This window comes from Phaenicophaeus curvirostris, chromosome 14 (assembly GCF_032191515.1).
Source record: "Phaenicophaeus curvirostris isolate KB17595 chromosome 14, BPBGC_Pcur_1.0, whole genome shotgun sequence".
NCBI classification, from domain to species: domain Eukaryota; kingdom Metazoa; phylum Chordata; class Aves; order Cuculiformes; family Cuculidae; genus Phaenicophaeus; species Phaenicophaeus curvirostris.
In genome coordinates, this window is record NC_091405.1 from 6,139,715 (window position 1) to 6,153,434 (window position 13,720).

General features: G+C 43.0%; 2 protein-coding genes across 3 annotated transcripts in view; one reads left to right on the forward strand and one right to left on the reverse strand.

Annotated features, from left to right (window-relative positions):
- The window catches only part of AMFR (autocrine motility factor receptor), a 414,702-nt gene that overhangs the window by 247,937 nt on the left and 153,045 nt on the right, over nt 1-13,720 (forward strand). The window lies entirely within an intron of this gene.
- NUP93 (nucleoporin 93) overlaps nt 1-13,720 on the reverse strand; it is a 74,692-nt gene that overhangs the window by 14,475 nt on the left and 46,497 nt on the right. For both annotated transcript variants that reach the window (XM_069868680.1, XM_069868681.1), the window contains 4 exons: nt 7,093-7,167; nt 4,938-5,027; nt 3,463-3,602; nt 649-781 (listed from right to left, as the gene is read on the reverse strand). In XM_069868680.1, coding sequence (XP_069724781.1) covers nt 649-781; nt 3,463-3,602; nt 4,938-5,027; nt 7,093-7,167 — 438 coding nt within the window. The remainder of the gene's footprint in view (nt 1-648; nt 782-3,462; nt 3,603-4,937; nt 5,028-7,092; nt 7,168-13,720) is intronic.

Genomic DNA, 13,720 nt, shown 5'->3' on the forward strand with positions numbered 1-13,720 from the left:
GACAAACCTGATCCAGTGGGAGGTGTCCTTGCCACGGCAGAGGTTTGGAACTGGGTGGGCTTTCAAGTCCCTTCCAACCCAAACCACTCTATGATGAATTTGTTATTATTTCATTTAACTTTTAACTTTTTTAACCCAGCCTGTCTATTTATCTGGTAATTTTGTAGGTGCACAGCTATGCACTTTCTACTACGTGTAGGTGAGCAGGATTTTATCCAGAATCCTAAATAAAAGGTTCAGGCTACAATTCAGATTGATCTGTTACATATTTAGGCCACAACTGGCATCACCTTCTTATAAGTGAAAAAAAAAAAAAAAAAGCAGAACAGGGAGTTTATATCATAACCTATTTTAATATCTGCTTATTGATCTCTAAACGGACCTCCAGAAGAGACCATGATTTCTAGATTTAGAACTCAAGCTACTAAGCACTACCATGCTTTGGAATGAGCTCTGAACTCAAAGTGATTCTCTACTATCTTCCATTTCCCTAATGAAAAATTCAAGAGAAGGAATAAGAGCCCGCTGCCCTAAAAGCAGTTTAAGGAATAGAAAAACCACTGGAGGCTGCTCCAGTTGTCTGGCTGTGCTGGAACAAAGAGATTCGTGTTATTATTTTAGCTCAGTCGCTGAAAATGATGCACATACCTGGAGACCAGGGACAGGCGCAGGGAGTTTGATGTTCAAGAAGCTGTGGACTAGCTGGTAGGTCCCTGGGACTCCTCCCAGCTGAGCCTGGTGCAGGTTGCCAAAGACTGTCACAAAGGTGTAATTTTTGTAACTGAAAAACAACACAAGCAAAACAAACACATGAACAGACTGAAATATACTCACTACAAAAACATGCGCTGCCTTTCAGATCCAACCTAACTAGCAATTTAAAGCAAATTACCTTGATGTTCAAACATTACCATTACAACAAAATTAGGCAAAAAACTTCTGTCGATTTAGGAAGATTCTTGTATTCAATAGTCTCAAGAGGAACCATGCTTCGAGTCTGTAGCAAACTGCTCCAGGTTCAACTCTATTATGAGGCTCCTTTCATTACTTTCTCTTAGTACTAAGTTAAACTCAATTACACAACTGGCAAAAAGCCTTTCCATCCCAGTGCTTTAACTCTCAATCCTGTTACAAAAGAACAGTTAAAACACCAGAGGTATGTTTGTCTCTCCTCCCTACCCTACGGACAAATACAAACTTTAGACCATAGACTTACCAGAAGGAAATTACAGAGAAAAAAGGAATGTTGATAAAAACAACTGATAAAGGCAGTTTTGAGAACACCTTTTAAACTAACCCATCAAAGCCTTTACTCAAGGCAGGTCAATTTAACAATTCAATTTAACAAATATTCACGTCTAGAAGCAGTAGTTTGGGAGGTCTGTACACTGAAGGAAAACAGACATAAGCAGCAGCAATAAACTACACAACGTTCTTTTTTCCCCTCTGCAGTACACAACAGACTCGTGCACCACCAGACGGTAAAACTGAAAGGCTCTGCTAAACACAGGCAAATATCAGCATGGCTTGAGAACGAACATTATGGCTGAGTTAAGCACACGCTCCTCAGGGTGCAAGATCACAGTTGCTCCAAGGGAACTGATACAAGAACAGCTGTGAGCAGCACTACATCTCCTCCTCGTACATGTGAGGGGCTGGTGAGGCATGGAACCACCCCAGTATCAGACATTTAAGGCCAGGCTGGATGGGAACTTGAGCAACGTGATCCAGTGGAAGATGTTCCTGCCTGTGCCAGGGGAGTTGGGACTGGATGGGCTTTAAGGTCCTTTCCAACCCAAACCGTTCTATGATCCTAGTCTCTGATTCTAATTCTTGCTAGCAAAAAAAAGCTACAAAGCCAGGCACAGGTTTGTTTGTTTGTTTTTAAAAAAAAACAAGTCTGAAGGGCTTAATTTCTACAACTGGGAGGGCTGGGGGGCAACTATACATAACTAATTCCTAATTTCAGTTACCAGGCAACGGCACTGTGAAAATTTAGGAAGTTAGATATTTGGCCACTCAGGTTGAGAGTCACTGGCTCATTGCACACTGCTGAGACAGAAGAACTGGAAACAGAAGATCCTTCTGATGTGTCAGTTCATCCGTGCATGGGCAAACATGCTGCTGCCACCACCCCTGGGTGACAATAAGTGCTGATGAGGTGTGGCAACCAGCTGTCAGGGGCCAAGAAGATGCAGTGCCAGGAGCTGAAAGCATCTCTTCCCAGTGGGCTGCATCGGAGCACAGCACTCAGAGCTCAGACGCAGCTCTGCATCTCTAACAAATGCCCCTGCACAACACTGCAGCTATCGTTGGCTTTCTACTGCTGCATTACATGGGCAGCTGCTAGATAAGAGGCACTGCAATATCCACATGTGCAGTTAATCATAGAATGGTTTGGATGGGAAGGGACCTTGAAGATCACCTAGTTCCACACCCCTGCCATGGGCAGAGACGTGTCCCACTGGATCAGGTTGCTCAAAACTCCAAACAACCAGGCCTCGAGCCCTTCCAAGGATGGGGCAACCACGACTTCTCTATGCAGCCTGTACCAATGCCTCACCACCCTCATAGTGAAGACTTTCTTCCTAATGACTAATCTAAAGCTTCCGCCTTCCAATTTAAAGCCATTCCCCCTTGTCCTATCTCTACATGCCCTTGTAAAAAGTCCCTCCCCAGATTTCCTGTAGGCTCTTCCAGGTATTAAAAGGCCACTATAAGGTCTCCCCAGAACATTTTCTTCTCCAGGCTGAACAACTCCAACCCTCCCAGCCTGTCCTCACAGCAGTGGTGCTCCACCCCTCAGATGATCAGAAGTTAAAAGGTAATACGGCCATCCAGGGATTCGGCTTTGGGCTGTTTCATAGCCTGCAATTCTCTGAAGCATTTTCCTGGACAAGGAGCCTAGGCTCCCCTTGATACTTCCTGATACAGACAGTACATCACTTTTCACAGTCTGATACATCATCGCTACATGTCTCTGCTTCAGCCTCTTCAAATTATATGAAAACCTTTCAGAGTAGGAATGGCACATGATCAGAGCTGGACTCACTGCACCAGATCTCTCCCCACAGCTGCCCTTGCTTCTCCTGACAGCGACCAGCATTCAGAAAGGGAGTACAGAAAAGGGGATTTATTTTTTGGCAGAAGGGAAATAGATCTCTTTCCACAAGTGAAAAATCTTCACATAGCACTATGACAGATAAAGAATATTTAAAGGCAACACAAAAGAAAGAATCTTCCAAACAGCCTCCCCATGGATTCAAGGCCTTTTTAACTAAAACAGTTTTATATTCAAGTGGCTGCTTTAAGCCCTGCAGAACAGAAAAGACAGGCAACAGACACTTCTGTGAGCAGGAAGAGGTACCTGAGTTGCTAGTACTTTTTTCTGCATCACAAAGTCATTCTGGCTTATTATTAAGGAATTCTATTAAACCATGCTACCCAGAGCAAGCACCTTACCTTTGTTCTAGGTAGTGCAGAGCCTGCCTCACGAACTCCATACGCACCTCCATGCTGGTTCGCACTTTCAAGACATCGCTAGCAGGAACCAGGGTAACATCAGTCATTTGTTTCACCATGGCCCACATCTCAGAGATGTTCTATAAACAAGCCATTCCACACAATAGCGATTAGTACAGAGATGAACAAGCAACACTGTTTTGAATTACATGGAGTTTTGATGCTTAAGAAAAGCATAAAACCACAAGAGCAATGTCTGTTTAGATTTGTAATGGAAATATTTGATGCAGTCATGAAGGTCAGCAACTTCTGTCCTGCAGAATTCAAATTTCCCAGGCTTCTCCGCATAATTCTTGGATGAGAAGATGGCTGTAAATATTGTACCTACAGTTGTCACCCAGGACCAGCAACGATTTCCAAAACTAGGCTGGGTACTCAGCGCTCAGACTCCTTCCCCAGTTCCAGCTTTTACATCTCACTCAAAGACCAATCATCAGCTTTGCATGTAAGCAACTGCTCTGGCTGCTGTTGGAAATCTGTGCAATGGGCTGTGATGAGGAATATCTAAAGGACACTGATCACTTGGGACAAGACTCAGGTCTGAAAAAAGTGCTGAAAACCATCCAGACCTGTTCATTCATAAGGACGAGATTGTATCAGTATCTCCAGGACTAGAGTATCCCTGCTGAAACAGCAGAATACGGAGAAGCAGCAGCACTGTTGGCTCCAGCACGGGCAGGCGTTTGATCTTGGCACTTCATAGCAAGAACATTCAAACTCACCATGCTGTCCCTAGCAAGACAAACAGAGTTGCTCAAAGCGAAGATGTACACCTGTAATTCAGATCTGACTGAAGCATCTGCTGCTCGGCTTCTGAACAGCTTTTTGCTCTCCCCATTTGCCAAGTTTTTCATGGCTTAACTCCCCTGCAGTGTTCTCCTCCAAGCATTCCTCAAAGGGGGCCAGGTTTGTAGATTTGTTTTTTTTTGGGGTGGATCAAAGCGACACAATTAAAGGAATAGAAAAAAACCGAAAAGCAGACAGATCACTGGTCAAAAGTCAATTCTAGAGGCTTTACGCTTTGTGATGGGAGCCTGCTTCAGCTCTAGCAGGGTCTGACTGAAGACCCTTTACCTGCAGCTAAACATATTGAAAGGATATTTAAGAGACCGCATTTTGAAAATCAAACACAACAGAACCCATTTAAAATGAAAAGCATTTTTTTTCCACAACACTCATGCCGAGATGCCACAGTGAAACCAGGTTCTTTTCTTTCTCATTTGCACCATGACCGAGTTCATCACAGGTGGGCTCTGCTGTACTAGAGAAGATTCCAGTATTGGCTCTGTATTTTCTGTGGAGCCACGCATTTTTTTTCTGGCAATATCAGTATTTTTCCACCAATGTCAGCAGGCTGTTAATCACAGCTGAAAACAGATTAAATACATTTCCTTATGTTAACTCCCTGGCAGTACCTTATCATCCAGTTCTGCAACAGCAGCGCAAAGGTCCACCAGGTTAGGCTGCAGATGTCCATTCACTATCTTCTCATTATAAATATAAATCTGAAACATATTGAAAAAGTAAGCAAGTTTAACAATATCTATAACACTCCTTCCCCCTCCCCAGCCACGGCAGCAAAACGTGAATGAAGTTTCAAAAGCAGAATGCCCCCAGCAACTCCCTTCTGCTTCTTTCTGCTTCTCATCCAGCTGGAGAGGAACAGGCATTAGCACCCACTTTGCTTCTACCACACCAAAGCCCCAGGCCAGCCTGAAGGCGGGCAGCAATCCAGCTGTTCCGGGGATCTGCTGAACGCCTAGTTAGACTAATTGCAGCTAATTGGTTGAGGACAAAGATTGAGAAGAGACCTGACAACTGGATGGCTGTGATATTCTCCCACGTGGCAGCTTCCTACAGAAAAGAAACAGATTTTTGCTGGGTTGTGGCAGTGTTCAGGGAAATGAGAACAGAAACCTGGCCCTCAAAACCTGGCCTTAAACATATACACACACACAAACACATTTTGATTTCAATCTTGATCTTAAATTAGTTACTTCTGCTATTGCTTATTCTCTTCTCAGCTTAAAGACCCTCCAGTTCCCTCTGAAATTAATCATTCCTGATGCTAGAAAGGCAGCACCATTGTAGCTCAAGTCCCTTTTTCTTGCATGTACTACTTCTGCAACATGCCCAGCACGAAAACGAGATGCTAAGCTCATGATCACAAATCAGCACCAAGCATCAATAAAATAACGTACATGGACTTCACTGCATTTCTGTGAAACAGTCTGAACTATCCATGAAGGACAGTTAATTGTTTCAGTGTAATTAAAGCCCACTTCATGGCTGATAAACTGAAACAGCACGGACTGCCTGATCTTCAGGACTCTTCACTACCCACTGAAATCCGTAGCAGCCCTCCATCCAGCGCTGAAACCAGGTATTTTTGCACTCACGCAGGGCAGCTGCACCAAGGGTTTTGGTAGCAGAAGCCCGGCCACAAACTCCCCATTTCCACGGCACATCCCACACAGCCTGCAGGCAGCTTGTAAGCCTGACAGGAACCCACCTGCCCACCCACGGGGAAGCACTGCGGCTCTTCTGCTACTCCCGATTCCAGCATTGTAAGATGGGTTTAGCTTTCCACATCCACAAAACATTAGGGAGCAACGCCGTCAGCCACGAAGTATGGATATAATTATGCTACAAGGAAGATTCTTAATACAGGGATATTACAGCAGAGATGGAACAAATTAATGTACATTAACAGCCGCTAAATCAAATGTACACTTCAACACTGCTGTGCACCTTGTTTTGTGACTCATTTCTTTACTATTACGGTAACTGAAGGCAGACACGGAAACACAGATGTACGCGCTGCTACCCGACTCAGCACAGACCGATCCAACGCACGCAACAACAGTAATTGTGCGCAGATTAGGCAACGCTTTGTCTGTGTCAATTCACATATTCCAATTTGAAAAACCAAGTCCTTCTCTTTCATTTTGTTTCCAATAATGCTGTTAAACAGATCATCTCGAACAACGGGAACAAATTGGTTATGCAAAGGGTTATCCGTTTTCCCTGAACACTTTCAGAGGGAGTCTAATGCCACCAAACACGTTAATTTACAGCTGATGCACTAAAGCTGCTCATAAGCAATGCCTTTAAAACAGGATATAATTTGACAAACATCAAGATTAAGACTTCAGTGCGTCTTTTTTCCTGCACGCACACAGCAGAAAAGCCATCTTCCACTTGTGAGAATAAAGGAAACGTAGTCTTCATTTGCCTACAATTACGCATTGACAGGAATTCTAAAGAACTTGTTTTCTTGAAAGGTTAAGAGAGTTTCAGTTTACTGTATGAGATAAAGGATTTCTACAGTCAGATATGATGTTCAGGATCACCTTTTGACAATAAAAACCCTACAGCAGACAGGTGAGTACACTTCTAAAATGTCAGGCTAGACATCTGTATTTTCCAATTACATTTTAACTCTAGGCAGATGTTTTCATGTTTTACCTACCGTACCTTCTTGCACACGCTACACTCTCTTTATCTTCCCCACCCCTCTCTCTCTCTGTAAAAAACAATGTTTAATGATGTTTTTTCACTTCCACTCACCTGCCGTGCATATGCCATTTCCACACTGTCCAAAGAGCTGCGACCTGGAGGGCCTGACTCGCCAGCGTAGCTGGGCTGTTTAAGAAGAAGCACATAAGCAGGTGTAAGATATAGTTACTTCAACACATTTTACCAAAATATCTGCTTCTAAAGAAAAGCAAAACCTTGTTCCCAACAGAACTAAGAACAGGGGTTTTAACTCTACAGAGAGTAAAACGCATAGGCTCCCTGCAACACCCTATTATCTTCCCAAGCCATAGCTTAAACTTTCTAAAGTGACAGAAATCCTCCCTATTCAGTGCACAAACCAGCCATTAGCTCCCTAGAATCAGGACATCAGCGTCTTTCAACAACATCTTATAATTTGAATTCCTTCCTTTTTTTTTTTTTTTTTTTGCCTTGGAAGGTTGCTTATGGTCATGTTAGTGCCTCACTGCAAAGCATCTAGTCTGAATCTCCACCACAGCAAGGATACAGAAACCAATGGACCAGCTCAGTGGATCCAGTATAGCAAGGCTGACACTCCAGTTTTGTCCTAGTGAAATAAAACAGATAAAAAATGTGGCTGCGACATTCAATTATCTAACAAAAAGTACCCCATTGCTGGTCAGCTGTAGGAGGAAGGAGGCTGCTGGCAATATACCGACCTCAAGAAACCATCTTCCTGCCCATGGAGACAATGCAAGGATTCAGATATTTTCATTGTAGAGGGACAGTAGATGTTTTATAAAACTTGAAATACATTATTGACATAATATGCTAGTGCTGCACAAAGCCATCCTTCTAAACGTTCACTAAAAATCACAGCTATGTTTTCAGTATAGTTGCTACCAAACATGAATGTTCACCACTCTCAGGGAAAGAGCACTGCTAATTAAGCATTTAATACACTCCCATGTTTCCTGCTTCCTTAATTTCAGCATAAGCATTGGGTTTGAAAAATAAAGTGCAATCATTTTTAAGACAGTTCCCTTTGAGGTAAGCAGTACTTTAATATCAGCCACTTCATAAGCAGAGCTACAGCCACGATGGTCTGAAGATGAAAGCAAGATGAGCTCAGTATAGAAGCGCAATATTTATTATGAAGTCAACTGACACAGTTGGAGCAAGCAAAGAGGAACAGACAAGCTTTCAGAAAAGCAAGCACCTTTTCAGGTCTGCAACTGAAGCAACAGCCTTTGAATTTCAGACTTTGAACCCAAAAGCTCATTTGGGTCTCCCAGGTACATAGCTGTTCTGGCAACAGGCATCACCCCTCTGCACACACCTTGCTCAACTTTCTCCAGGTGTCCAGCCTAGGTAGTTAGGAAGAGCTAAGATGTGTGTTTGCTTCCACCAGGAGAGGGGATGCAAAGCACGTAAGATAAATATTGAAAGTGGCTGTAAGCAAACACTGAGAAGGGGCGTGGCTGTGCCTTAGTTTGTCCCAGATAACTCAAGCCCACCTATATTCCTATAAACTGGAATCAGGAACTTTTTTCCAAGAAAGAGCAAGTATGCCTGCAGAGCTTTAAAGTTAAGCTTTTTACTGTCAAAGTTGGTTACTGCACCTCCTCGTTAGCTGTTATAGTGCACCTTGACAATACTAGCAATCAGCTTTGCTGCCTCTTACATTGGTTACCCAGAAAATCAGTACTTTCTTGTGTAGATAGGATCACCTTCGAGTACTGCTTAAGGACATGTTCCAGGCCTTCCTGGAAGAGTTCAGTTCAATGTGACCAACCTACTGCCTGTACAGACAAAGTGCAAATATAATGGAAAAAACATTCACTTTTGGTTTCATCAGCTTCAGAGTTCAGCTTTGCTGACATCTCTCAGGCCACAGCAGGCAGGACTGATGCTCTTGACACAACCAATGCTCCTGCCATGACCTGGCTTGCATGGATTTTAAGACAAGATGCCAGGAAAGGGCAGCTTTTCTTCAGCTGGTGTCATCATGCATTTCCTTGTTTCAAATGAGGACAAAATGCTGACAGGGTCTTCAAAAGAATCTCACTTTTTTGGGAACTGTATTCCAACTTTAAAATGAAATAATACAAACACGCGAACTTCCAGCCATGCTACTGATCAGTCTCAGTCATTCCCAAAGGGTTTTCACTTTAATTTGATTTAAGTTTAACCTCAGGTTATTTTCTACGGTGACAGATCTCCCTTACGCTCATAGCGTACGTCTTGCAAAGACAACAGCTATCCAGTGCCCTTGGCCAGGAGCTGGGAGCAGGAAAGCCTTCACAATTATACATTTGAAGACCAGTAAAGTGACACAATTACAATGGCCAAGAAGCTGTTCTGAGGAAGCAACGAATTTATACATGAAGATAAGCGCATTGACCTCTATGGAGAAACTGTAAGAAGTCTGATATTTATGATGACTGCTGCTCACAACAGTTGATTAGAGAATAAAAAACATACAGTTGCATTTGTCCCCAACACAGTGAAATATAAATGAATGAAGGTATCAAAGATGAACCTGGACAATCATTTAAAATGCTGGAATCCATTTATCACTGCTTTAATTTCTCAGTAATGGTGCAATTTAAATCATGTCCAACCTGATTATAAAACCAGGCAGGTGCATTTAGACCTCAGGCAGTATAAAAATGCCTTACCAAAAATCCCAAAGAAATCCCACTTTTTCTTTTTGCAGCTGATCTTACACTAAAAATACTCTTTGCAGTCACTCATAATGGATACTGATATTCAGAAGCATTTGCATTTTTCTTTCAGTGCCAAATCATCTGACACAAACTCCTTTAAAGGCACCTAAAAAACGACAAATTCTTTGTTCTAAAGAACAAAGAAGCTGTTAAAGCAGGTTTCCTGGGAAACAGACACGAAGGCAGAAAGAGCCTTTGCAGCCTTCCCTCTATGCTGTGCCAGATAAATTGCAGAGTTATTTAAAGTAACGCTAAATTATGGACGTTGTCATTAATTACTGATGAGGTTTCATCTTCTAAAGCAAGTGAAGAAGGGTACATTGTGACTTCGTGTCACTTTTCAACCAGTGCCTAAACACCAGAAACATAAGGAGTGGGGCTTTCTTTTGTGAATCCGGTTCCTTTTTCTCCTGCTGCCGCTTTACAGCACGAAGAGCATCCACGTGGCTGCTGCTCCAGAGAGCGGTGTGTGACCGATGGGTTAAACCCACAGGTAAGGATCTGAATTCAAAAGCACACGCCTGAAACTAAGAAATAACTGCTCCAGCGTTTGGTTTTCTTTCATTTCTCCAACTTTAATTTCACCTCAACCATTATGCCTTGAGGATCACTTGTTAACAAGTTGCCACAGATGAGAACTGCTATACTGAAATCCAACTCTTTAAATGCCCACTACCAACTTCGCACTTCAGCAGGAAAAAAATCCAGGAACTCCAGAACTACTCTCCCTTTTCTTATGCTTTCCTTTCCTATGCCAAGAGCCATGGAAGCAAGCTTAATTCATAGAATGGCTTGGGTTGGAAGGGACCTCAAAACCCATCCAGTTCCAACCCCCTGCCATGGGCAGGGACATCTCCCACTAGACCAGACTGCTCAAGGCCCCATCCAACCTGGCCCTGAACACCTCCAGGGATGAGGCAGCCACAATTTCCTATTATTTCCATCCCATCCTTGCATTCTGACTTCACCTTTGAATTATTAAACTTAAAAAAGCACTAATTCACTGAACTATCTTACAGCTGCACTAAAAGGAGGTTTCAAAAGGAAAACTAAAGCAGCCAGTCCATATGGAGAAGGCCACTTCCACTCCATCCCCTGGACTGCAGACATGGAGAGCTGCACAGACAATCCTTCTGTAGCTGGTAACCAGCGTCTGCAGAGCCATCCCTACAGGCTGAGGCGGGGATTTGGGGAAGGAGGAGGATAGCTTTTAGTGGCAAGCCAGAACTAAGCAAGTTTTCAAGCAAGGAAAAGATTATGAAAGATGTGTTAAAAACAGCAGCTACGTGCATGGGAGAAGAATTGTCTTTCAGGTCAGGTTCTTAAGTTTAACTGGAGCGGCAAAAGAAACTAGAAAAGTGGGTGATGCATAAAGGGCTGCAGAAGCGGAAGTACACACACACATCTCTCTGCATCTCTGCTCTGATATTGCTTAAATGATTTGCGCTATTTTTATTTGCTTCTTCCTGCCCTGAATTTAGGCCTTTCCAAAACATTCTTCATTCATATTTATTCTGAATTTCATCCATTTGTGAAAGATGCAGCTACGCTGCACTGCCATCACATTTTTATCTTTTAAGCCCTTTAGCCTAACGCTGCTGCTGCTTTTCCAAAGGAGCCCTCCTTCACTTGGAGCCCTCCTTCATTTGTACTCAGCCGAGCATTCAGCCTCACTTGCACACCAAACCGTGCGTATCGAAAGATGCATTATTCATCACCCTCATCTGCATATGCACATTCCTCAGCAGAAGTCTGGGCAGACATTTTGTCAGCATTCCAAATGGCTTGGCCAGTAGATGCGGTGAATAACGAGGCAGGAGACTGAGCTGGAGAAACACCACCAAAATACAACTGCGGCGCGGTGTGGGAGCAGAAAGCATCTTGCAGTCCTTGGGATTTAAGGGATATGAAGACACGATAGAGAGGGGCAGAACAGAAACTGAGTGCAACAGCATCTCTCTGATGTTGTGGGAGCAGGTTGCTTGACAGCAGGAGTGGAAAAGCTTCAGAGCGGGAGTGAAAGAAAAAAAAAAACAAACTGGAACAAGAGGACAAAAGAAACGCTTCAGCACCTACTGGAAAAAGACTCAGAACAAACACCTTGATGGTTAAGGCATCTAGTACCTTGAAAACTAAACTCAGGCCTTCCACCCTCTTCCCCTTAAGAAACATCTTTTTATTAGCTCTGTTTTTCCCTCATGGGAAGAAGGCCAGGCTGGAGGACAAGGGGAAGCAGAAAACCATAATGGCAAGTCCTGTGCTGGCTTCTTTGAATCATGAGCTTTGCCTGCTAATTGGTCTTATTTCCATGAATAATGTGTTGGTATTTCACTCTGCCCAAATTAGCTTGCCCAAAGCTTGAGAATTGGCTCGCAGGCAGGCCGGCCCCCTGCCGCGTTTGGATCTGTGCCTTTTCAGTTGATTCTCCATCTCCAGAGGATATCAATTAAACCTCTACTATATTCTACAGGCTCTGTCTGTTTGTGTCACACACACACAAAAAACTTATTTGACTGGAACAAGGCTTTAGAAGAACAACCTGCTGTGGGGAGGTTAGATAACAGGCTTTTAACACAGTAGATGCACTTCAAACCTCTCAGACCTTTGACTTCTTGAGGCTAAGACTAGAATATATCAAGGATTTTAAATGCTCTTGAAATGACATACTGATACTACAAGTGCTTTGAAACAGAAAGTGGAGTAGTACTGACTGAGAGAGCATATTGAGTCTTTAAACTCCTTCATGAAAAACATTAGAGGGTTTCCTCCCTCCTCCTCCCTTCCACCCACCAGTTTGATGCTTCGCATGGCAAGTGCCATGGACAGGGGGTAGTGTCCATTCAACACTGAAACACCAGAAAAAGGATTTTACCTTTTCAGAGTAGGTTATTAAATGCCTTCTCCTAGCAGTCAATACCCACGCTTCGAAAGGACAACTCCACACCAGCAACTCACAAATTAAAGATGCTAGAAGCTACCAGAATAGCTGCCAAGTCTTCAGGCTCATATCCTAAAATAATGGGATAACTGTTCCCAGTTTTAAATGAGTTCAGCCTGCATTATTTAGCATTTCTAATATTGGAAAGCTGGACAACCTTCTGAAAAGTCACAGTAAAGTACCAGTAAAATACTTTCTGGGGAAGATAGCTTCTATAAAAAGATGTACGCTAACTGGGATTAACCTATATTGAAGAGATCAGTAATCACAAATGGACATTTCATTAACAACTTTAATTATTTTCAAATCCCTATACAGGTCATAACCCATTAACACCAAGCGCTTTTTTTTTTTTACTTTAATGCACTTTGTAGCTGTATAAGTCAATTCAATGAACAAGAATTTATTTACCCAAAAAGGGTGGGGAGAGGAACACTGCTATAAAAACCTGTGCCTGTTTTCCAGCCTGGAAGCACAGCAGCTTGCATTCCCCTACCCCTATTGCCTCTCCTCTCAAGGCCACAGTTTTCACGGAGCAAGGTGCAGGGGATGTAATGTAACTTAGCACTCCAGGGATCACAGCTGATGCCTGATGCCTTTAGCTCAGAGGCGGGGAGTTCCCACAACTCTGCAGGTAAAACTGTGCTTTCATCTACTCATGTAGTTGGAGCATTTTCTTTAAGAGAACACATTCTAAAGCTTTAAGTTGTAACATATGATGTTTTAAGTTGCTAGTCAATACTTTTCCATCCTAAACACGCAGTCTGTCTTGCCCAAAGGATTTGGCCACTTGAATTGCTTAATATTACAGGTATTACAGGCATAAAATTTGAATCTGCACTCCAAGAAAGGTAAAAAGGAAAGCATACTCCCTCTTTTTTTGTTGTTGGAAATTCATTTGGTTTTGCCAAGAAACCTGAAAGACTTCATCATCCTAAGAAGAGACATAAATCCTAGCTCGAATACAGTGATAAGGGACAGAGACACACCAAGACCTGTGTGTGAGCACTGTTACACCTGAGAAACTGTCTCA